The sequence below is a fragment of the Eleginops maclovinus genome, chromosome 2, assembly GCF_036324505.1.
Source record: "Eleginops maclovinus isolate JMC-PN-2008 ecotype Puerto Natales chromosome 2, JC_Emac_rtc_rv5, whole genome shotgun sequence".
Lineage (NCBI taxonomy): Eukaryota > Metazoa > Chordata > Actinopteri > Perciformes > Eleginopidae > Eleginops > Eleginops maclovinus.
Genome location: NC_086350.1, coordinates 5,535,832 through 5,558,681, shown reverse-complemented (window position 1 = coordinate 5,558,681; position 22,850 = coordinate 5,535,832). Strand labels below are relative to the sequence as shown.

General features: G+C 41.1%; 2 protein-coding genes across 2 annotated transcripts in view; both read right to left on the bottom strand.

Annotated features, from left to right (window-relative positions):
• Positions 1–191: 191 nt before the first annotated feature.
• The window catches only part of LOC134877830 (AP-3 complex subunit beta-2), a 46,501-nt gene continuing 23,842 nt past the window's right edge, over positions 192–22,850 (bottom strand). Inside the window, exons 14-27 of the mRNA XM_063903493.1 lie at positions 22,662–22,771; positions 22,312–22,488; positions 21,918–22,104; positions 21,330–21,460; positions 17,478–17,592; positions 16,529–16,700; positions 16,225–16,390; positions 16,017–16,104; positions 15,644–15,753; positions 14,850–15,078; positions 14,668–14,752; positions 14,314–14,411; positions 4,361–4,499; positions 192–3,376 (exon numbers count right to left, since the gene is read on the bottom strand). Coding sequence (XP_063759563.1) covers positions 3,226–3,376; positions 4,361–4,499; positions 14,314–14,411; positions 14,668–14,752; positions 14,850–15,078; positions 15,644–15,753; positions 16,017–16,104; positions 16,225–16,390; positions 16,529–16,700; positions 17,478–17,592; positions 21,330–21,460; positions 21,918–22,104; positions 22,312–22,488; positions 22,662–22,771 — 1,958 coding nt within the window. The 3' untranslated portion in view covers positions 192–3,225. The remainder of the gene's footprint in view (positions 3,377–4,360; positions 4,500–14,313; positions 14,412–14,667; positions 14,753–14,849; positions 15,079–15,643; positions 15,754–16,016; positions 16,105–16,224; positions 16,391–16,528; positions 16,701–17,477; positions 17,593–21,329; positions 21,461–21,917; positions 22,105–22,311; positions 22,489–22,661; positions 22,772–22,850) is intronic.
• LOC134877881 (uncharacterized) lies at positions 6,967–12,425 on the bottom strand. Its single transcript, XM_063903554.1, has 2 exons — positions 9,783–12,425; positions 6,967–9,424 (listed from the first exon to the last, which is right to left on the bottom strand). The coding sequence occupies exon 2, from the start codon at positions 8,815–8,817 to the stop codon at positions 7,351–7,353; it is 1,467 nt and encodes a 488-aa protein (XP_063759624.1). The 5' UTR covers positions 8,818–9,424; positions 9,783–12,425; the 3' UTR covers positions 6,967–7,350.

Sequence of the window (22,850 nt, the reverse complement as noted above, 5' to 3'; positions counted from 1 at the left end):
TGTTTTAATATCACCTACACTCATACATCAATATATACGTACTTCAAGCAAAGTCCCTGCATTCAAAACATTTGTATAAAAGGACATAGCAGCTAAATGTACTTCATCCAGGGTCAAATCATTTGATCTGCACTAAAATATCTCTGTGGTTTTCCTGGAAAATATTTGACAAAATCCAGAAGCTGCACAAGGATGTATCTGTATTTTTTATTTGTATAATAAATAAACTTGTAATACTTCAGGAGCACATTTCACAACCACACACAGAGCATGAGTAAAACATACTTTGGATATTTGAAAGCCGATGCAGAATAAAACAGATTGCCACACATGAATGAAATTAAAATATCCATCTGTTTGGTGAGGGCAGTCTTTAGTTCAGAGGGTTTCTTACATTACAAGTATTCATTTCTTACTCTTTACATTCTTCATCGTGACTGTGTGGTGGTTCAATGGTAAACAATGCAACAGGTGCAAAAAAAGGCCAAAATAAAAACCATCTTCTGCTGCTGCTGCTGCTCGGATTTCAATCATCAGGAAGTGACTGCGTTGTTCTCCTTTGGTCAAACATCTTCCATCACAAAGTAAACAATAAATAAATAAATAAAAACAGATAGAGTTAAGAAGCGTGCAGCCGCAGGATACATCAGGGTCCGTAACAGAAAGAAGAAACATGATCAGAAATGAAATGATATAAAAAAACATGGAAACAGTCTCGATAAATGACATCAAGGTAACACATGAACATGTTTGACATTATCATGAAGCACTATTTCATAATCTGTATGTATTGTAATTTATTGTACTAAACTAAATTCTGAAAAGTCAAATTAAAAGCTGATTCTGGTAAAAGTGTTCTTGCAGAAAGGTAATTAACTTTCGTAAAAGTGGATTTTTTTAATCTAAAAGTCCATTAAAAGCGGCTTCAATGGCAACGTTTGAATTTTGAATTTGGTAGAGAAAGAAACGAATAAAGATTAATAGAAAATCAAATGAAAGCTTGATTTAAAATAATTTTAACTCATTTTTAAGCCAAAAATGCACCGAAGAACTCTCTGGTTACGGCTCCTTGGATATAAATATAAGTTGGTTATAATATTAATGTATTACATAAACAACTATGCTGTTTTGGACACTGTTGTACTAAAAATAAGCTTTAAATACAGACATTTCCTTACACTTTATGGACCATTATGAATCAATCAGTCAGTCAATATCGACAAATAATAAAATAACTGTTGGGAGAAATACTATTGGTTTTAAAGTGGATTTGTTTCAGTCATTTCTACGGATGATAGAAGTAGCTTTAGCATCAGAAATGTCCTCGGGCACATTTCTAAATCTTCAACATAAGATTTAAAATGAGGAAATATGAATATGATAGTATTGTGCAGTTCTGATCATTCAAACGTGCCTCATGATAACTTCAATTCACGTGTCATGTTGAGTCATTTTTTAAACAGCTAGTTTATCGTTTGCCAGGTCATTATTCAGTGTCATCACACACACACACACACACACACACACACACACACACACACACACACACACACACACACACACACACACACACACACACACACACACACACACACACACACACACACACACACACACACACACACACACACACACACACACACACACACACACACACACACACACACACACACCTTACTTATAGCAGTACATCTCCAGTTTTTATAAATGTCTTGTTGTGATGAACATGAGCACTATGACAGCGAGGCGTATTGTTAAAACCGCAGAATTTGAGATCCGTCGAGTTATTGATCAACGATAAAAATAAGTTCACTGTGCCTCGGAGGAATGATTCCGTTATAGGTAGTCGTGTCTCACTCGAGCCTTCATGCTACATTCAAGTAATGACGTCAAATAACTGGATAGAGATTGATTATGCTTTTATAATGTGTTGACGTGGGGAAGTTATACCTACTTTACAATCGTTTACTTATATTATCTACATCTTAAAATAGTCTGCGAATAACTTAATCTAAATTGGGCAACCACCTTATCTTTAAGGAAAATGAACTGAATGTGATGGGTGAAACTGGATCGTTTTTATATCTATTTTCTGAGAATATATTTAGAGGAAGACACATTTTGTTTTTGTGCAACAATTCTTTACATAATGTTCTCCAACTGTGTTTTTAAAGTATTCAATCCCATCATAAGGCCGTCCTCAGCAGATGGAGTTGTTGTCACATGACCTAGGTGTGTTAGTAAGGTCACATAAATACAGGTGTTTATATTTCGGAGGTTATCATTGGATGTGAAGGGCCTCCTCCATCTTTCTCGGGGGCTTCAATTACCTTGACTACTCCCCATTCCATGCTCTGATCAATTTTTAAGTCCTTAGTTTCTAGAGTACATCTCGGATCTGTTGCCTCATAAATGCACCGCCCAGACCCCTTATGACTTCTTAGTTAAAAAACATGGATTATTTTCCACCTTACTCGGAAAAATCTCCCAGAAAACTTGTGCTCAGCTCTCAGATCTCTCTTCTTTGCTTCAAGGCTCAAAAATGGTTTTGTTTGCTACCACTTTTTGATAAATTCAATTTGGGACATTCTGAATTATGCTATGTTTTTACTAATTTAGCTTGTGTATCCACTATATTGTACTTCAATTACTGATGTTGTTTGCATTGAGACTTTCTGATTTATCTTTTAAAAAGGTTTATTTTAAATGTAATCTTAATGCTCTTTTTACGTCTCGAATTGCGAATAAACGTGCCTTGTCTTCATTGAGTTTGTGACCAGCAAGGAACTCCATCTGCTAAGAAAAAGGCCAAGAGATGTTAGAAATCCTGTCAGAGATTCAGTAAGTGGACCTTGTATTTGGTAATGGTGTAACTTTGGACCATCTACTTTTCACTATGAGTAGATTTAACGTTTTAAAGATTCAGAAATTGGAGTCTTAAAAATCTATTTCCCAAGGAATGAAAATATGCTGCAAATCAAGTATTTAAAAAAATGTATCAGGAGAAAAAGGACTTAATTTTCAGTCATGTCTGATTGTCTTAAACATCACGCACTGCTGTGACATTCAGTGAATATAGGGAGTCTTTTAAATTAGTGGCTCTTGAACCAAACAAACAACTTTCTGGAAACGTCCTGCTAACAGGAGAACGGAGGAGATGCTACACGTGTTATGGACGATATGTGAGGGGGGGTGGGGGGTGAGGGGGCAGAAAAAGGTCACAGGTCACTGCGTCAGCGCCAGCAGGATGTCCTTCACCAGCATGGTGCCGATCACCATCTTCTCACAGTTGACCGTCAGCTGGGCGGCCCCCTCCTCTCTGGACGCCACGGTGGCTAACACCAGGCTGCTGCTGGTCACCGTCCGGCCCGCGAACCTGTGGACGGGAAGATCAGGAGGAGGAAGAGGAGGACTGAAGTCAGAGCAGCAAAAGATCGGAAACAAAGACGAAGAATAAAAGAGGGGAGCGTCAATCAGCGGGGTTACAACAACTCTGCTCACACTGCTAGACATACATTTGCATTAAGCGTTTCTAAATGCCCAGAGGGGAAAAGTAACTAGGTACATTTTTCTTATGTACTAGGCTTCAGTGTTTTACTCCCATTATTCTAATTTCAAAGGGAATCATTACACCCTTTACTCCATTTAGCTTTTTTTTTACGTACATTTTTAAGGGGTTTCTTATGTTTTTACAGAGGAAACAATGTATGTGTTACTTAGAAAAAAATAAGCATTAATAATTAAAGATTGAAGTTAATTCCAGCCATGGATTAATGTGCTGATTTGTGTGTCTCTAAAATGTAATTAAAAGGTTAAAAAATGGGCCCTTCTGCATATCGTCTCCTGCCTTTGATACTTTAATTATATTTTGATGCCTAAAAACTCAACAATGCATTACTTTTATTTGCATTTTTTAAAATGACATTCAGTCTACTATATTACTTATATTTTATCACTTATATATTATATTATATAATTTATAATACAGTCTAAAATTATACCGGAGCAACACTGGTCTTAAACCACTAGAGGGCGCTGAGGAACTTATCTTTTTATAAACGTATTTATTTAACAAATCGTGTTAGACCCTTTAAAATGAAATCTGCTCCAACCACACACTGTGTTCCAGTTTTTTTATATATTGTTAAGCTTCTCAGCCATATATATTGGATAACTTAACAATACATTGATTGAAAAGCATCACACAAACTAGCTTTTACTAAAATATGAAGCTCATATGTGTGCATATTAACAGGATATTATGGTCTTTTAGGGATGATGCATCTTCCCTCACATACATCGTACAGCATGTCTGATCTTTGGATGATTTCCCTGCTGATATTTATTGTGGTGTTCTCACCGGCACTCTTTATCCGACCCACAGGGCACTCTGCTGAGGTTGGCGGCGGTGATCACCCTCTGCACGATGGAGTGTTCGTTCCGGCAGTTCGCGTCCAGCGTTAGCTTCTCCGAGATCTCGTTCATCCCCATCAGCTGACCTGCAGAGGAGCGAGCAGAGCACGAGTCACTCCGGGAAAAGAGATGTAAAGTCGCTGCTGCTACTTATTGTATATTCCCCGGTAGCATAAAATGCAAAGCAGTTATTAGTCATAAAGTAGGGATCGACCAATTATCGGCCGGGCCGATTATTATGGCCGATATTTAGCATTTTTATAATAATCGGTATCGGTCATTTTTTCCACCGATAAGCCGATATTGAAATGGATAAAGAATGGAACGCGCTACTTTGTCTGTAAAGCGTCTCTCACTCCCTGCGTTTGCCACTCTGTGGTCGATAGCATTGTCCCACCCACTACACCATCTGATTTGTTAGTGAGCACGGATCCAGCCAATCAGGATGGAGGACTGAATGCTCAGAACAGTTTGGCTTCTCAGCGAGGCAGTAGCAGAATGGGCTTCAACGGTACGGAGCTATTTTTTCAAAGGTAAGGTAACGTACATTCATTGCTGAAGTTGCAATGAATCACAATCCACTACACTGAAGTTGCAATAACACCACTTTGTAAGCTATTCTCTTTCATTCCGGACCCATAAGCAAAGCGCCCATTTCCTCCATTTAGCTAATTCCCGATTGATGCACGTTAGTTTACTAGTTCGCCAATAGAGCCTTAATAGATGTCAGTCTAACTACTGAAACATAATCCAAACTAGCTAGCCATTTACAAAACGTAACGTTACGTTTAAATGTCTCACAATTTGGTAGTTCATATAGCTGTAGTCTATAGACCTTATATTTGTATTGAACTAATTTGGAATAATTTCGTTTTCTTATGAGTTACATCAGTGTCCGCAACGGAGGGAGCGTGGTTCGCCTGATGTCACTCGTCATTTTAAATCTACCTATCCAGTAAAAGTTTTCTGTCCCAGCTAAAATTCTGTGAAACACCAGCGATATCATTTGTTACATTTTACTCACTTTCCCTAAGCATTTTTAATAAATAGGCCTACACCAATCTAAACCTCAGTTTTCATCAGTGCCTGACAGTCACAGACGATAGACGATAGGTTTAGCTATTCGAGCTAACTTATAACATGTTTCAGGCAGTGTTATGGAGAGGGCTAGCTAGCTGTTTATCTTACCTGGTCGCAATTGACTGACGATAAATCAGATTTGTTTAAACTTTTATTGGTCAACGGGTGGATACAGCAAGATAAACGTGACATTTTTCGGTCAAAAACTTGACTGTCATACGGGCTTGGGCCCATTATTGTTACGAGTTATGACCGTCCGTTTGTCTGCAATCTGCATCGCTGCGAGTGAATGGATGACTGGTGGCGCAAGTCACCTAAGTAGGCCTGTCATATGACGTGCTTTGCTAACTGCACAAATAAGAAGTTAAAACAAACACCTCAATCACCTGAGATGTTGATATGATATGCCAACATGAGACCCGTTTCAAGCTTCTTGCTCCAAAGGCAAGGAAGTTCCTGTGTGCCCCACCCTCTTCTGTGCCAAGTGAGCGTGTGTTCAGTGAGGTCTCTGCTATATATGAAAAAACCAGAAGCCGCCTCACTGGAGAAAATGCAGAAAAGCTCTGCTTCCTCCACCATAACCTACTCTTGCTAAATTGGGAATACTAGACTTGAGTAAACCAAAGTGGGTTTTTTTTTGCCATTTTTTGGTTCATTAATCTACAGGGAGTGATTTTATTTATTCAATTAATTCATTAGTTTGTCATTTTCAGTTCATTAAACATCAGGGAGTGATATGATTTACTTTTTCTATTTTTCTATGATTTTACATTATATGCATATTTTTTTTTTAATGCTGCAGGCAGCTCCCTACACTTTGTGTTACAAAATAAGAACTATTAAATACTTTTGAATTACATTTCTGCTGCATATCGCCTTTTTTTTGACAACTGACATATTGGTTTTTAAAAAAAAATTTTTTAATATCGGTTTTACATATCGGTTATCGGACTCCTTTTTTGGTAATAATTGATATCGGTATCGGCCCTGAAAAAAGCATATCGGTCGATCCCTATCATAAAGCAATACTTAACAAAGTGCTGCTTGTATCAGTGTGGGGACTTAATACAGTGCTGTTTTACATATCAAGTACAATCTATTCCATGTTATCAGCTACACACAAATACAGTATAATATACAGATACTGTATAAAGGGGTTTGATGTAAGACTCAGTACATCCATGGTTACAAAACAAACCTAAACTGGAATGCACTGATGCTCCCTCTGAACACAGTAGAGGATGAACTCGGTGTCTTTGTTAATTTAAAAGAAAAATGGCAAATTAGTTCATGAGGATTGAATGTTGTTAAAGAGCAGAGCTGCCAACATTGTGTTTTCGAAAATAGTAGCAAGCCGAGCGGAGCGAGGCAAATTTTTTTTCAAAGCCGGGGGTCCGAGGTCCGCCGAAGCCCCCTGAATGCCCCCTTATTTCATTTTTACTTTACTTATTTCTATTTATCTTTTGTATTCAACTGTTATTATTTTATTGTAAATTGTATGTATATATAGTTCCCTATTCCTTTTCCTATCACCCTGCTGCTATAACATGTGCAATTCCCTTACAGGATTAATAAAAGTTATCTTATCTTATCAGAAGCCAGAGACTTTACATGCTCTGAGATGCAATCTAGGTCATATTAGGACATGTTTTTCGTGTATAATTTCTCCTTTTCCCTGTACTGTTGCACAGAATTAAACACCAACATACCCAAAAAAATATTTTTATCAACCGAACAGAATTCATCATGAAACAATACTGAACAATAACACATGAAAAACCTTTACACAGCCTTTTTTTAGAACAGAGTTCAACTCAAGGGAACCTTTGGCTGTGACATGACCATCTCATCAACCTCTCACTTTAGATGGTCATAGGTTGCTGACTTGGCCTTGGCAAGAGTTGTCTTGGAGTACGCCTGCTTGTAGCAGACAGACCCCTTTGCCACCATGAATTGTTTGTGGGTAATGAGGTTACTCAGGGTCTCCATTCCCATACTAGGTCTGAACTCCGTTCTGTTTTTTGTGACAAGACTGAAGATGCGTTCGCAGTCTGCATTGGAATGGAAGATGCAGAGGATAGCCAGCATTACCTTGCAGAGTAAAGGGTACTTGAGATGGCCATTTCCATCCTTCAGCTGACTCATCAGGTGCCACTGTGTGTCTGGTCTGTCACAGCTGGTGATGCTTTCTGGCAGAGCATCGGTTTGGTAGGTCATGAATTGACCCTCAAGCTTGTCCATCTCCTCAGCACTCATCTTCAAGCAGGGGAATCTGCCTGTGAAGTACCTCACAGAATTGAAGTCTGCGCTGTCCCGTGCAGACATGTCAGCCACAGAAGCATTCCTTATCACTGGGTCATCATAGGGAAACTTCTTCACCATGTACTCAACAGCCTTCATGTAGAATGCCCGCACAGCGCTGAAGACCTGGGCAAGCTGCAGCTCCTCAAGCTCAGGGTGATCTCTTATGAAGTCTCTGGTGTTTTGCCCAATGAACAAGGTCTCATTGCTCTTCTGGTTGCTTGGTTCCCTGAATGGTACCTGGTGAACCTTAGCAGCTGCATTGATCACCTGAGGCTTCACAAATCGGTTCAAGAGATTCTTCAGCTGTGTGGTCAAAGTCCTGTGTAGTATTTGTATGCAGGGTTTGTCTAGCTGCAGCAGAGTGTTGGCCTCATCAAATATCGGCAGGACCGCACTTAGAAAGTAGCAGTAAAGATGGAATGTTGGGTCCTGCAGATGTTGACATGCCCTCTGCACTCTCTGTTGTGCCCCTGTCTTGGGCTGAGTGGCTCCAGTGCTAGATGTATTGGGCTGAGTGGGTGCAGTGCTAGATGTCTTGGGCTGAGTGGGTGCAGTGCTAGATGTTTTGGGCTGAGTGGGTGTAGTGGTAGATGTCTTGGGCTGAGTGTGTGCAGCGCTAGATGTCTTGGGCTGAGTGGGTGCAGTGCTAGATGTCTTGGGCTGAGTGGGTGCAGTGCTAGATGTCTTGGGCCGAGTGGGTGCAGCGCTAGATGTGTTGGGCTTTGCCGTTGCAGTCTTGGGCTGTGTGGTTGCAGCTGCTGGTGTTTTCTTTCCCTGACAGAATTTGGCTAGGTTTTGTTGGCGAAAGAGATAGCCTGCCAAATCAAACTGAGAATTGTCCTTGCTGCCGCTACTGTGGGTTGATGTGTCCTTGCTAACACTGTGGGTGGACTTGTCCTTGCTGCTGCTCTGCGTGGTCTTGTCCTTGCTGCTGCTCTGCGTGGTCTTGTCCTTGCTGCTGCTCTGCGTGGTCTTGTCCTTGCTGCTGTGCCCAGACTGTTCTGACTCCTGGCGATGCATTTATCTAAAGAGAGCCACCTCGTACTTACATGTTTAACAATCTTTCTCATTTCCACTCCACACAGATCCTGAAATTTCTTCAGTCCCTGTTTCCTCTTGCTGGATTTGTCTAGGTAGAAGTATATGTCCACCAGCAGCTCTTCAATGGACACTGGAAGCTGAGCAGCAGCTTTTTCTGCAGCTAGATGAATTAGATGGCACGGGCATCCCAGCACATATACTGCACTGTTTTTTTTGTTGATGTAGCCTGCCGTGCCAGCTTTGAGTCCCTGCATCACCATGGCATTATCTGCCCCAAAACTCATGCAGTTGTCCCAGGATATGCTACGTTTCTCAAGTTCATTGTCAATGAGTTTGAATATGTTCTGCCCAGTAGATGCCTCATGACACTCTGGCAAAGATAGGAGTACTGTCAGAACACGCCCAAGTCCTCGATCAAAGTACTTCACAACAAGAGGATACAGCTTACAGTCTCCATAGTCAGTGCTCCCATCCGTGGCTAGGGAGTATGGAGCTGTCCTCATTGCCTCCGTGATCACAGACGCATCCTCCTTGGCAAGAGCTCCAACAATGGCGCTGCTCTTTGTGCGACCAGACCCATACTTTCCTGCAATTGCAATCACAAAAATATTGCATTGTATTATCATGATTATACTCTAGATTACACAGAATTGCAGAATTACAATCATGATATTAATCCTCTGTAGAGTAAGTTGGCCTAGGCTATTTTTTTTTCACCTTTACATAAAATGAAAAATGTTTATTAGAATGATACAGTATCAGTAGGCTATAAATTAGCAATGATTAATTTGCAAGATTTAAATCAGATTATCAACCAGGGCAGTACTGTAACTGTTTTATATAGTCTGTACAGATTGTAGAGTGTATTGTGACAGTATACAGATATAAATCTATGCCTATGAATGCTTGAGATGAATTGAGGCTATTTGTCATTTGAGCCTTACCAGCGATTTTCGAGTCCGGAAACATCTTTTTCACCAGTGGCCCGATGTGGTCGGCCACCGCGATCGGGATGTTGTGTTCCACCAGAAAGTCCACAGCGAGCACTTCGGCATTTATGACACTGGTGTCACTGTCAACCGTAAAGAAGCCCGCGATGGGCCTTGTAGCTTCCACTGCCGCCTTGTATGACGTGTGTTTAGCAGTCCTGATGTGCTTTTCAACGTCGTGTCGGCCCCCATGCCTCACGCTAAAATCTGTCTTACACAACATACAGTAAGCGTGGAAGTCGTCCAGCCTCGACCGGGTGATGGTCGGCCATTCTGCGTTATATTCTAGCTTGAAGCGCTGTTCAGAAATTCGCCGCTTTTTCAGCGGAGGACAAGTACGTTCACCATCCATTTTTGATAGACTTCAACTGACAGCTCGCTCCGCGATTTCGCGGGCATAGTGTATTCACGAATTATCATTGGTCCATTAGAAATTAAGATAATAAAAACACAACACATATGTTAAATTATATAATGAAAAAAACCCAGATATTAATATGTTCTACTTATCTGTGCTATAAATGTAATTTTTGTATGATTCCAATGATCTTAAATAATTTTATAACCAAAATAGCTGAATTTGCTCGTGACCTGAGCAGAGGAGACAAGCGGGGTAAGGCAAAGAGCGGCGCCTCACGTCAGATTGAGCAATCCCTCACAAAGCGGAGCTAGTGAGAAATTAGCACCTCCTGTATAATGCCTCCCTGCTCTGTAACAAAGATGCAAGTGAGGAAATATTCCCTCCTGTATAATGCCTCCCTGCTGTGTTACAAAGATGCTTGATGGATTTTACCCCGATATATATATGTAACAGTATGTAACCATAATGATTTACCCCGATGAATCTGCCACAAAATACAACAATGCAAATGCAGACGAATGGAAAGCCACCAGTACGTTTAATTATTAGCCAAGATTACATTGATATCCGAGTGTTTCCGAGGGGATTGTTTAATGTCTGTCATCCATTTAACATCATACAACGTCGTTGTGATCACTTTGAACCCAACGATCTTTTTTTTAATGTATTGGTGAGCTGAGTTTGAGAAATTAAACTGTGCAGCTAAAGTTGTGTTTTTTGGTTGCTATAGTTATCTAGTTGCTATGCTAGCTAGCTCAAGAGACTTAAATAACCTAAACGATTTAAATGGAAGCGTTCAATTCGCATGTAATGATAGCTAGTTATCGAGCTGATGTTATAGTTTCCCCGATTTAACTCATTGTATTTCAATGGGTAAAGGTAAAAATCCTCAGGGTGCCTGTGCATCTTCGCATGAAATAATATATTAGCCTACCAGTTATTAACACGAGTTCTCTAGCTACCAACTGCCAACTCGTTGTACCTATCATAGGTGTGTGTGAAGAATGCTGAGATAAAATATGAAAAACAACCAGTAGTCAATGTGCAAGCTGCCAATTGAATTATGTTTTAATAAACTCTATTGACTTCACATATTTTTCACATATCTGACTCTGAAAGCCAGCTACGAGCTCACCGCACGGCACTGGTCTACATGAATAGAATTCTTCATCAACAGCGGGAGCCAAAACAGCATAGCATCCTGGTAACAGTAGTGAGGGTATTACAAAAAAGAAGTACAGCCGATCCTATTGGCTCTTTGTCAACGCAAGGGACGGATCATAAAACGGCTTGAAAAATAGACTGGATGACTTTGTCCGTCGTCTATTATAAACTAATGTTCCAGATGCCAATCCACCATTGAGTGACAGTAAATCACGTTGTTATCTTCTTTCTTTCTTTATTAAACTTTCTTTACATGCATTTGCTTGTGTGTGTGTGTGTGTGTGTGGTTTCTGAAATAAGGATACAATAATAAGTATTACTAACATTGCATGGCTAACAGATCAACTCAACTTGCAATCTTCTGCAATACAAACTTGGCCACTAGATGGCACTCCAACATAAGGCAATGGCTGTAGCCACAGTAGCTTCTATGAGAAAATGTAGCAGGCACATGTTCATGGAACTATTCATTATTACAGCTAGATTTCTTAACTTAATATCACACATAACCAACAGGGTAAATATTAAGATTCTTCATGTCAAATTCCAACTCAGGGATATTTAAATAGTGCCCATTTGGCAGAATGAGGTTAGCATGACTTGCAGAAATGAGCGCATGGTTAGTTAGCTCTTGCAGCTGCAAACTCTCAACTTCTCCTACATACATCATACATTCTTATAACACAGTCAATACAAAACACATATCAACTTAACAGTACTTACATCTTAATGGACGCACACTAACACAGGTAAACTGGAAATACAGCAGCAGGAACTCACAGCCCTCGTCACCAACTACGGAGACGTTAGATATTGGGCCAAACCATTACATGGACTAATCCAAACTAAAGGGGGGGAAACGGAACAGTCCAAGTGAGAGGGCCTTTTTCACACGGCTTATATGTGAGCTTTAGGGCTGGTTGGATGTCAACACAGGCACGAGGCTGCCAGCTACACGATTCATTTTTCGATTTGTTGGGTAATGCGTAGGATATTCAAGTCAAGCGTAGCGGCGTAATTAGGGCCTGGAAATCGTATCTGCTACGCCAAAATCGTGTATGTTGGCAGCTCTGAAAGAGTAAGACATTTTGCACCAAAGCTGTTTTACTTTTGGGGAGTTAAACTATTTTTTGTATTGATTTGCAGGTCAAAAGACGTGAAGACATCCAGATAAAGACTATGATAACTCGGTTGATTGTGTATAGGCTCTATTGCAGGGGGTGTCCAAACTACCGGCCCGGGGGCCAAATGCAGCCCGCGGCCCACTTTAAAATGGCCCTCAGCAAATGCTCAAAGTATAATGGAATATGTCCACACCTGAAACTGTCTTATATTGTACTTCTTAAATATGTAAAAAAATATATATATTACACAGTAGTATTCATGTGTTAATAAGACCAATTATCAAATCAATTCAGTCAATTAAGGTTGAAACATGTTTCAAACACATCCTAGTTGATACAAAAAAAGCCCAATAACTTATTTACATAACAAGCTTGAAATAAACCCGTCATATTTCCTCTTATTCTCAGCAATCTGAAGCTCCTGTTTTAAGGAATGAGCTGCCAACTAAATAAATGAACTCCTATGGAGAGCTGAGATGTTTCTTAAAACATATTCAAGTATCAAGAATAATTTACCAATTGATTTTGCTAACTTATAACTTAACTTATGAGGCAATATACCTCACCTCTACTGAGGGGCCCACACCTTCATATGTTTTTCTGTATGTGGCCCTCAGGGAAAAAAGTTTGGACACCCCTGCTCTATTGATATCCACTAACAGCATAACTGAATCATCCTTTGAAGCATTTATCAACTAGAAATGCCACACATTATCTCCAACAAACACTTTTTGTTTACTGTTCAACCAAATATTGGCTCCTGACCTGCAAATCACAACAAACTGAACTTTATAAACATAAATATCCCAACATGGTCAGTGGTCATCAGCAGCTTGAAAGCTAACATGAAAAAGCTGGTGTTCATTCTTTTTTATTTTTGTCACGGTGCTTTAGGAGTGAATCAGGATCAGTGAACAGATGAGCATTTCCATTCCTGGTGCAGCAGAGCGTGAGCGGCCTTGAATTAGATGCAGGTTAGCACGGGTGGGTCTGATTACCGAGGCAGGGGGGGGAAGGGGGAGGAGGTGAGGGTCTGTGTGAGGTGGGCTGAAAGGCAGGTTGGAAAAAAACAAATCTATGAACTTACCAAGTAAAAGCTTCTCTATGGGGACAGTATGAAGAGGGAGACACCGTGGATATGACACATGTTTAAAGAGTCACTTCCTTTAGCCGTAAAACTTCCATAACCGCACAATTTGCACATTAAAATAGTAGTGTTCTATTGAGTTGTAATAGTTTGGTCTATTAAAGGTGTTCAAGTTATTTTATATTGAGTATTCTATAGGTTATCTATAGATATACATCGTCTACCTTAGATATTTATACATTTATATTTATTTTCTTTACATTTTTACTCATGTGCAATTACATTTATCCATCACCTTAACCATCAATCTATTGATCTACTCGCTCAGTGTTGTTAAGGATGGTAAATGAACACAAAACCACAGAAGCATGCGGCTAACTGTCGTCTGTAGCTGCTCTACTAAACCCTGAGCACTGTATGTATCTGAGAAACAATGCCGGTGTATTTAAAAAAGCCAGAAAACATTTAAGATCTATCCCAAATCCCACACAAATGAACTTATATCATACACTGTAGATTAACATGACTAGTATGTAAAACAGTGGGAAAATGGACTACAGTATATGTGCTAATCATTGTTTTAGTCTGAAAATATCCATTAAAATGAGCATGCAGTAACAGAAATAAATATTAAATATGAACTGGCTAATTTCACTTATTCACTTTTAAGTAATTGTTTTAATGTGATGGCCATAAAGTCAGAGGTTTTATGTTCCTTAATAGGCACATCTATTCAGTTTTATCACTCACCTTGCTCCTTTTTAAACTCGTTCTCTGTCAAGAAGACGGGCCTCATCAGCTCCCCAACCGGAGGCTGGATCGACACGAAGAACTTCCTGGTGTGGGTGCTGAAGTGACCAAAAAAATGCAATTAAAACATTGAAACATAAAATGACAACCAGTGATGTTGAGTTTGCGTCTCAATATTACTTATTTCTTCATTTTGATATAATCCTGAGTTTAAACAGTATTTCATTTGCAGACTCATGCAAAGCTAACAATCTTCACTGTTATAAAACTGGGATGTTTGATAAAACATTTTCATGTATTAACAGCATCACTTCTAGAACATGAGGGAAGTCTGAATCACAGAACCCGTCTCACCACAGCTGGAAGTTTGCAGCTTGTGTCGAGTCACAGAAATCAATGCCCATCACAGCTGTGGCCGTCTCCCCTGCCGGCAGCAGCTCTGTACACAACACCAACAATAAATAAGTGTTGACATACAGCTCACACGAATAAAGCAACATCCATAAACCTTCTTTGGACCACGTCCCCCCACTCACCGATCTCAGTGAACTCTTTGACCCTCATCCCGGACTGCAGCTTCACGTCCTCCATGTGCAGGTTCTTGGCGTCGGAGGTGGCGTTGTTGGTGAACTGCATCTGCACCGCCACCATGTTGCCGTCGGGGGGGAACGGCTGCCGGCTGAAGCAGTACTCCACGGACAGACCCTCCCCCGTGATCCGGTGCAGCAGCTCGTAGCTCTTCAGGGTGCTGGAGGGAGAGATGGTCTGCAGGCGGAGAGGAGATGGAGAAATGGTTGGTGTGTGTCAGCATTTCAGAGACATTTTTCACTATTAATGAAGGAAAAGTCCTGACAGCATAAAACAAGTTGACAAAAAAGACCAATCCACAGACTTCTGTAAAAACAGTTTGTTGTTTTTGTGGGGAGTTGGCCAACTTTAGAAATCCAGGTCAATTGATCCTCTCAGACCTTCATAAATACAAATTGATTACAAACTATGGCTACTGTACTATGAATAAATGTACTTGAAGACCACTAAATATAAAAAAACAGTATTGAATCACCACAGTCTGAGCCTTTCTGTCAAATACTTATTATTTTAAAGTCATATAACGTCAGATGAAGCAGTTCCTATGTTATATGCACTGAAGTATAAAACTTAATTGTTAAATAACCAATTTTTCCCACAATGTCACCACTAGAGGGACTGGGATTTAAAGTCATATTTGTTGAGTTGAAGAAGCTGACAAAAATAAGTGATTGAGCATCTAGAGTCAGTTTGTCTCATAGACTGAAGATACTACCCAGGAGGATGAGAGATGAGTACTCACAGCCGGAGAGAGGACGGCGTCGGACAGGGACAGTCCCTCCAGGTCGTTCACCAGGCTGCTGGACAGGAAGGTGTTCAGCGGCGTGGCTTGAGGAGAGGGAGCAGGTTCGACTAGGAAAAGAGACAGGAGAGTAAGACTGATAAACAAAGGTGTCCATGATATACACACACACTGCAATCTTTGTGAATATGACGAAAAATCCTTTCAATGATTTTAAATCTTATCTTCTCTTATTTATTGTTCCTCCTATCAGTTTGAGAAACGATCCCATGGTTTGCAACGAACCTTTGCGCTGACTGTGCCTCACTGAACTGAGCGTCTTGACTTATATTCCCTTTGAGAGGAGACATTTTAGAGGAGGTGAAAAACTCACAATCATCGAGGTCGAGCAGAGACATTTCCTTCTTCTCCTTCTTGCACTCTTTCTTGACAGGCTTAGAGGGAGGTTTAGGTTCAGCTACCTGGAAGAGGATGAGAGAAAACTCGTGTAAAACTAGATGGAGAGTTTCATTACTGTGGGAAGTCTTCATACAACATTCCTTCCATACGTCAATGAGTGAACAGAAAGGTTTTCTCCGTACCTTTTTCTTCTTTTTCACTTCTGCCTCAGACTCTGAGTCTTCAGACTCCGATTGGCTGCTTTCAGACTCGCTCTCCTCCTCCTCATCAGATTCAGACTCTGAGTCGCTCTTACGCTGTTTATTCTTCCTCTCGTGCTTCCTCACTTCCTCTTCACTGCTCTGCTCGCTGGAAAGGAAAGGAAAGGTCAGTTAGGGTCCTGGAGTTCTTATGTAAGGGGATGACACAAATGATTTAGATAGAAAGATTTAAAACCAAAGAAGGAGTCATAAGATGAAACACTAAATAAACAAATTGATGTGCTACCTTTCGCTTTCCTGCACCGGCTTCTTTAATTCTTTCTTTTTCTTCTTCTTGTCCTTTTCCTCCTCCTCCTCTTCCTCAGACTCTGAGCCTTCCTCGCTCTCCTCGCTCTCAGATCCCGAGCCGCTCTCCTCCAGGCCGCTGCCGCTCTCCGAGCCGCTCGCCGAGTCAGACTCTGCGGGGGAGAACATTGTAGTTTCAATTTTAATATTTTAAACACAAGAGGATTACGGAACAAGTAGGACTAGAGCTGCCACCATTAATTTAATTGTTAAGTCGAACAACAGAGAACTATTCATAGATTTGATTTGAGCATTTATTCTTGCAAAAACGGCAGAAATTGCTGTTGTGTTGAACTGAAAATCTTTAGTTTATGAAAGGAAAAATTAAGATATTTAAAGACATCTTCTGGACATTGTTCACAGATTTTTTCTAGTGTATAGATCAAACTATTTTAGAGTCCATATTTGGCTTTTTGGGGTTTCCCTTCCCTTTAGTGTGTTTTATAGTTTGTTGTGCATGTAAATGGTCTGCAAAGCCTAAAATTCCAAAGTTGCCTCCAGAGGGAGTTTCTTTCCCACACACTCTCTCTCCTCCTGAAACGCCTCCTTTGTTTACTTTAATAACATAGTGATATCACAATGTAACACTCATGCTTCTTTGGCAAGCACTCAAAAAAGCCTAAGGGGCGGGACCAATCACAACAGAGCTGGCCAGCTAACCAATCAGAGCAGACTGGGCTCTGGTTTCAGACAGAGGGTGAAAAGAGGTGCTGCAGCACAGGCAGTATGAGAAAAATAAAGAGGTTTTTGAACCTTAAAGCATGGAGACATGTCCCAGGAGAGACAAAAAATACAAATATGAACCTAAAAATGAGCATATTAGGGCCCCTTTAAAGGGGGAAATTATCAATAAAAGAAACACATTTTTAGTTAAAGCCCCTTCAAGTTACCACTGTCTGCTGACTCTGTCGGCCCGGACTCTCCCTCTGAGTCAGAGTAGAACGGCTTCTCCACTTTCTTCTCCTTCCTCTTCTCCCGGCTGCTGCATTTGGTCCATTCAGGCACCTGGCAGAGGAAGCAGAGTTCAGACAGTAAGCTTCAGCTCGCCTCGGTGATAAACCCCTCAGACAGAAGCAGAGATGTGGTAGATTACAACAGCATGGCCATGAAGGCCTCTGCCTGGGCGCGATAAAGCCAGCCGTCAGATCTGCGTTTAGATCTCAGACCAAGAAGAGTGCGGACAATAATGTTTGTGCACAGATGGATGTTAACACCAGGCGATGCCTTCATGACCACTTGCAGAAATGGGTTTCTTTTAATACAGGGAGCAGTTCCATTAAGAGAAGTGATGTCTTTGAGGAGAAATGACCTTCCTCCCACACTTTAAACAAGAACAAAATCCGGCTCTTTCTGAGACTCATTAACTGAAGCCATCAGCTAATGAGAATGGACGTCCCCGAAACGCCATTTAAAACCCACACGGCTGCTAATGCATCTGGACGTGTCACTTCCTGCTAAAAGGATCACTTCTTTAATGGCAGAGACCGAGGAAGAGGGGGCTGTGGTTCAGATAGCTTCGGCTGGGCTAAGCACAGAACAGCGTCTACATTAGGCGGGGTGGGGGGGCGGACGGGTTGTCAAAAAGCACTCGGGTTTTGCCGCTAAATGGGAGGAGGCTCAAGGAGGTGGGCTCTTGGCCGCTCACTGACTCACACTCGTTAATGTTGTGACTCTTTCAAGCAGCGTAAAAACCTGGTAGATGTAAACAGAAAAAGATTGGAATGGAGGTGAGAAAAGGGAGGAAAGAGGTTTGTGTTTTAGAAAAAAGTCAGGAAAGTGGAAAAACAGAAAACAGGCACAGGAAAGTTTCTGGGTCTAAAAAAAGAAGAGGTGTGAGAACAGTTTCTGATATCAGAGACAAAAGTAACCCTCAATTTCATTACAGAATTTACCACAATGTGTCAAAAAGGTAGTTAAAAATATCAATGCACTCCAATATAACTATTATAAAGAAAAAGTCAACATTAACATCAACACCTACTTCTACATCAAGCAAAAACACGATAATGCATTAAGTGTAAAAGGTGTTCATCAGGGACAAAGCATGATGTACTGCCGTGGATTTAAATGAGCTAAATAAAGGGATGGAAGAGGAGAGGGAAAAGCAGAAATCTGAATCACGTCACTCAGCTTCACACAAGAACATTTGTGACACATTCACAAACCGTGTCACAAATTTCACCTGAGACCATTTAGGTACGGAAAGAGGAAAGTCAGCGGGCCGCTAGCTAACTACTTGAACTGGATGCGTTTTTTATCCAATTGCTCTTCCAATTCATGTTTATCATCAACATATGAAGCTTGCTAAGTTGCCATTGAACTTTAGGAGGCTGAAACATTATAACAACTTGAACGTGTAAAGGACTTCTTCTCTTTGTTGGCTCAAAAATAAGTTTAAACTGGAAGGGCACTTTGAAAATGGAGACCTCTGCCAAGTTTCTATGAGTAAAAACAATGCGTATATCTGCAACACATCTATTATTCAGATCCACTCCAAAATATGATGATATTCTCTTTGGCCACAACGCTACACTCTTCCACTGAATTTCCAGATAATCAGGCCAGTAGTTTGTCTGTAATCATGGTGACACACAAACAAATAAACAACACAACCCTAAACATGGCCTCCTTTGCTCAACAATAAGTCATTAAGACGACCTTGGGAGAACATGGCTTCGTCAACTGCACTCTTCAAGTGTCAACTAACACTTTTTAAGTCCTGAACGCCGCTAAATAATGAACATGTATTTCTTTGACAACTGAGCCAATTTCATCCTTGATGAAGACACTAGGCTGTGGTCAAAAGCTCCAGGACATAAAAGTAAGGGAACCTATCCAAGACCAAACTTTCTAACCCTTTTCATTCACTTCCTGAATCAGATTTTACAATTTAACATCAACTCTGAAGCCACAAACTCAGTTCCTTTTAAGATAATGCATGAATTATTTTTGTTAACTTTTTTAATCGTGGGAGAATGACGGCTTTCTCTCTAAATATTAAACAGCACTGACTCAGAATTGCGGGGTAAAAATCTCCCTTATCCATCTTCAGCTTCTAGTGATGATGAGAGTCTATAAGAGGAAAGAGAGAGCAGGCATCAAAACAAACACCACCGCACTCCCAAACTGAGGGGGGGGGCACCTCTCTCCATTCTCCTAGCAAGCCGATCCTCCCCTCGCCGGTGGTTACGACCTCCTCTGTCTGTGGAGACGCATGATGTGCAGAGGGAGAGCAGAGGGGGAGCAATGGGAGACTTTTGTATATTATACATCACCGCTGACCTTTTTTTCAAAGCATTTTTTTAACGGTTTTACACTGATTTCCTACCTTTGGGCCATCCCTTGTTTATCATTTACTTTAAAACACTCACAACTTGCAAGATTGAAATCCAAGATAGTTCAAATATGCCTCCATTTACAGCGAACAACTTTAAATGTGGTATTGTGAATGCACTTTACTCCTCTGGATGCTATTTAACGCTATAGAACAAACCGATTGTCCTCTAAAACTCAGCAGTCATAGCTGTGGTGATGTTGGTAGTTTATCTGCCATGATTTCCTATTTTTAAAAACACAAATATCAGGGTAGAGCCTTGCAAACTTATTTGAAGTTACAGTATGTAGTCAGAAAATCAATCAGATGTTGGCACTTTAACTTCCTAAAACTGGTCTGGCTCTCAAGTGCATTATTATCTGATTTAAAGTCCCTGATGGAGTATCTGCCTGGAATCAATTCATGATTAAAATGCTTTGGAAAATGGTCAACAGTGATGCAACTTATTAACATATTCAGCTAAAACATGTCCCTGTATTCACTCTTGCACACCACCACTCCACTCAATATGCACCTGAAGCAAATACAACTACACACTGAAAAATGAACACCGGATAAAGAACATAAAGCAGTTAGAACTAAAAATCAACACTATTAATCACAACAATTGACAAATATGATGTCAAAATCAAGACTTGAGGTACCTCCTGAAACTCAAAATCAAGTGGGTTTTATGAGTGTTGATTTTGACAAAGGTGTGACACGCTCAAGTCTGGATTTTATGTCTCCATTTAAATCATCACACTGTTGGTCATGAACCGATGGCACATGGAGTGAATGGGATGGAGAAGAAGAGGAGGGACCTGTGATGACTTTTTTACACTCAGAATTAAAATGTTAGTGTGGGGGATGATTAGTAAACACATCGATTTAGCTGCCCCTGTGTATAAGTATGACTGTAGGTGCCGGCCCTCCAGCGTTTAATTTTGAGGCTGATTTGTGGTTTGGGTTTTAGCTCCTGAATCTGTTCTCCTCATGTGCTATTGGCTCAAACATCGGTGAGAAATCACCCGGACGGGGCGATCGAGCTGCTGCCGAAACAGAAGCCAGTGCAGCAGAGAGGGCGATCGTGTTTTCAGAGTGAATCATAAGTTTTTAAACAGAAACTGTAATCCTCTTTTCTCCCCTGTGACTCATTCTCCTCCATGGTGGGGGGTGTGAGGCAGCGTTTGGAGATAAATGACCAAAATGACGCACGTTACTGATGAGCTGCTAATGCTAATGAGCTGTAAGTGGATGAATGATGGTAAATGTTATATTGGAGTAAATGCTGTGAGGCTCTGTGCGGCCCCCTCTGAGGCACTGCTCTGGGGCAGGAGCAACCCTTGCTCCCCTCCACTTTTGTGGCCCCCTGGAGAGCCCAGAGGGCCCCTGTGTCTCTGCAAGTTACTGTTCCCACTGCACGCACAGAATCCTTCACCTCCACGTTGCGCACGGAGGGATCTGGGGCGGCTTCGGGCCAGTCGGGCAACTCCTGGTAGCCGCCAGCCTTAGCATTCAGCAGGTGGGACAATGAACCCAACTGGAAGTGGTCTCGATCTGAAAAAAAGAACCACACACCAAAGGCACATTTTTAGATGTACAATTCCCATAATTTGGGTCGTTCAGAAACTTTAAAAGAAGTACGATGTTGCAGAGGAGTCATTTGCTTAGCTGTGTGCTGCATTTAGCTGAATTGGTATGATTAAATTACGCTGAATCAGCATTTCACAGTCCCTTTTTGCGATATTTCCATGGATGTCAAGACAACGATCCCTGGATCATGTTAGTCCCGAAGGAGACTTAAACACAGGATGATTCTCAGGCAAGTTCTGAATTGTCTTTCATCTCAATTATTTTTAAGCAGACACATATGTTAAGTCAATTTGCTTTTTCAAAGGGCAGCTGATGAGAGCACATGTTTGAGAGTTCTTTTTTCATGGTTATCCCAAGACTTATAGTGAGACTTTGTAGGTTTACAATCCTCCTCCGGCTGTATTCAAATAGTTTTATTTACCTTTAAAAGGAGACTCGAGGACCGGAGCAGGTTTGAGGGCGAGGAAGAGTTTCTTAGCGTACTTGCTGAGCGCTCCGCTCTTCTCGGTGGGAACGATGAGCTGACGAATGAAGCGCGCCCGATCACGGATATCATAGTTCTGGTCGTACTTGGCCAAGTTGAGGACGTACTGCGTCAACAGCTTGGTCTGAGGAAAGAAGGATAACGAAGGACATTAAAAACAATGTGTGTGTATGTGTGTCTATGTGTGTGTCTATGTGTGTGTGTGTGCGTGCGTGCGTGCGTCTCTCTCTTTGTTGTAATGGTGATGTTTCTGTGCTCAACCTTGGTAGCATTGCACACACTGTTGACAGTAAAGTCTTTGTCTTTTTTTATAGTAGTGATAGAAACACACCTGTTTGGAGTTGGTGAGATAAAGCTTGGCGGCCAGATTGATGATTTGTAGCTTGACAATGTCTTCTTCGTTGGTAAACGACTTGGCCATCTTCCTCAGGACATCGGGAGCGATCTTGGGAACGTGCTCACAGTACTCTCCGATCAGCCACAGGATGCTGGCCCGCGCCATCGGCACCTGAGAACAATCACAGTTCAATCACACGGCTGAGAGATGGTTGTTTGGCTTTTGTCAGGAAAAACGAGATACAATTATGTCGCCATGCTTTTTTTGACATAGCAACTCAAATACCACTTGTTTCCTTTGCTGTGACCAGTTTTTACAGCCAGATAGTGACAACAGCTTCTCACCTGGATGTTGTCTGTCAGTTTGGCCATGTGCTTTATGATGTCGCTGTGTTTCTCCGGTTGCATCTGCAGCAGCTTCTTAATCACCACCACCGACTCCGCTACCACCAACTCTGCACAACAGGAAGAAGAGTCATAAATCATAAAAAGTTTTCCTCCTTTCTTCCTCGATCAGGGATACTCAACTTCCCT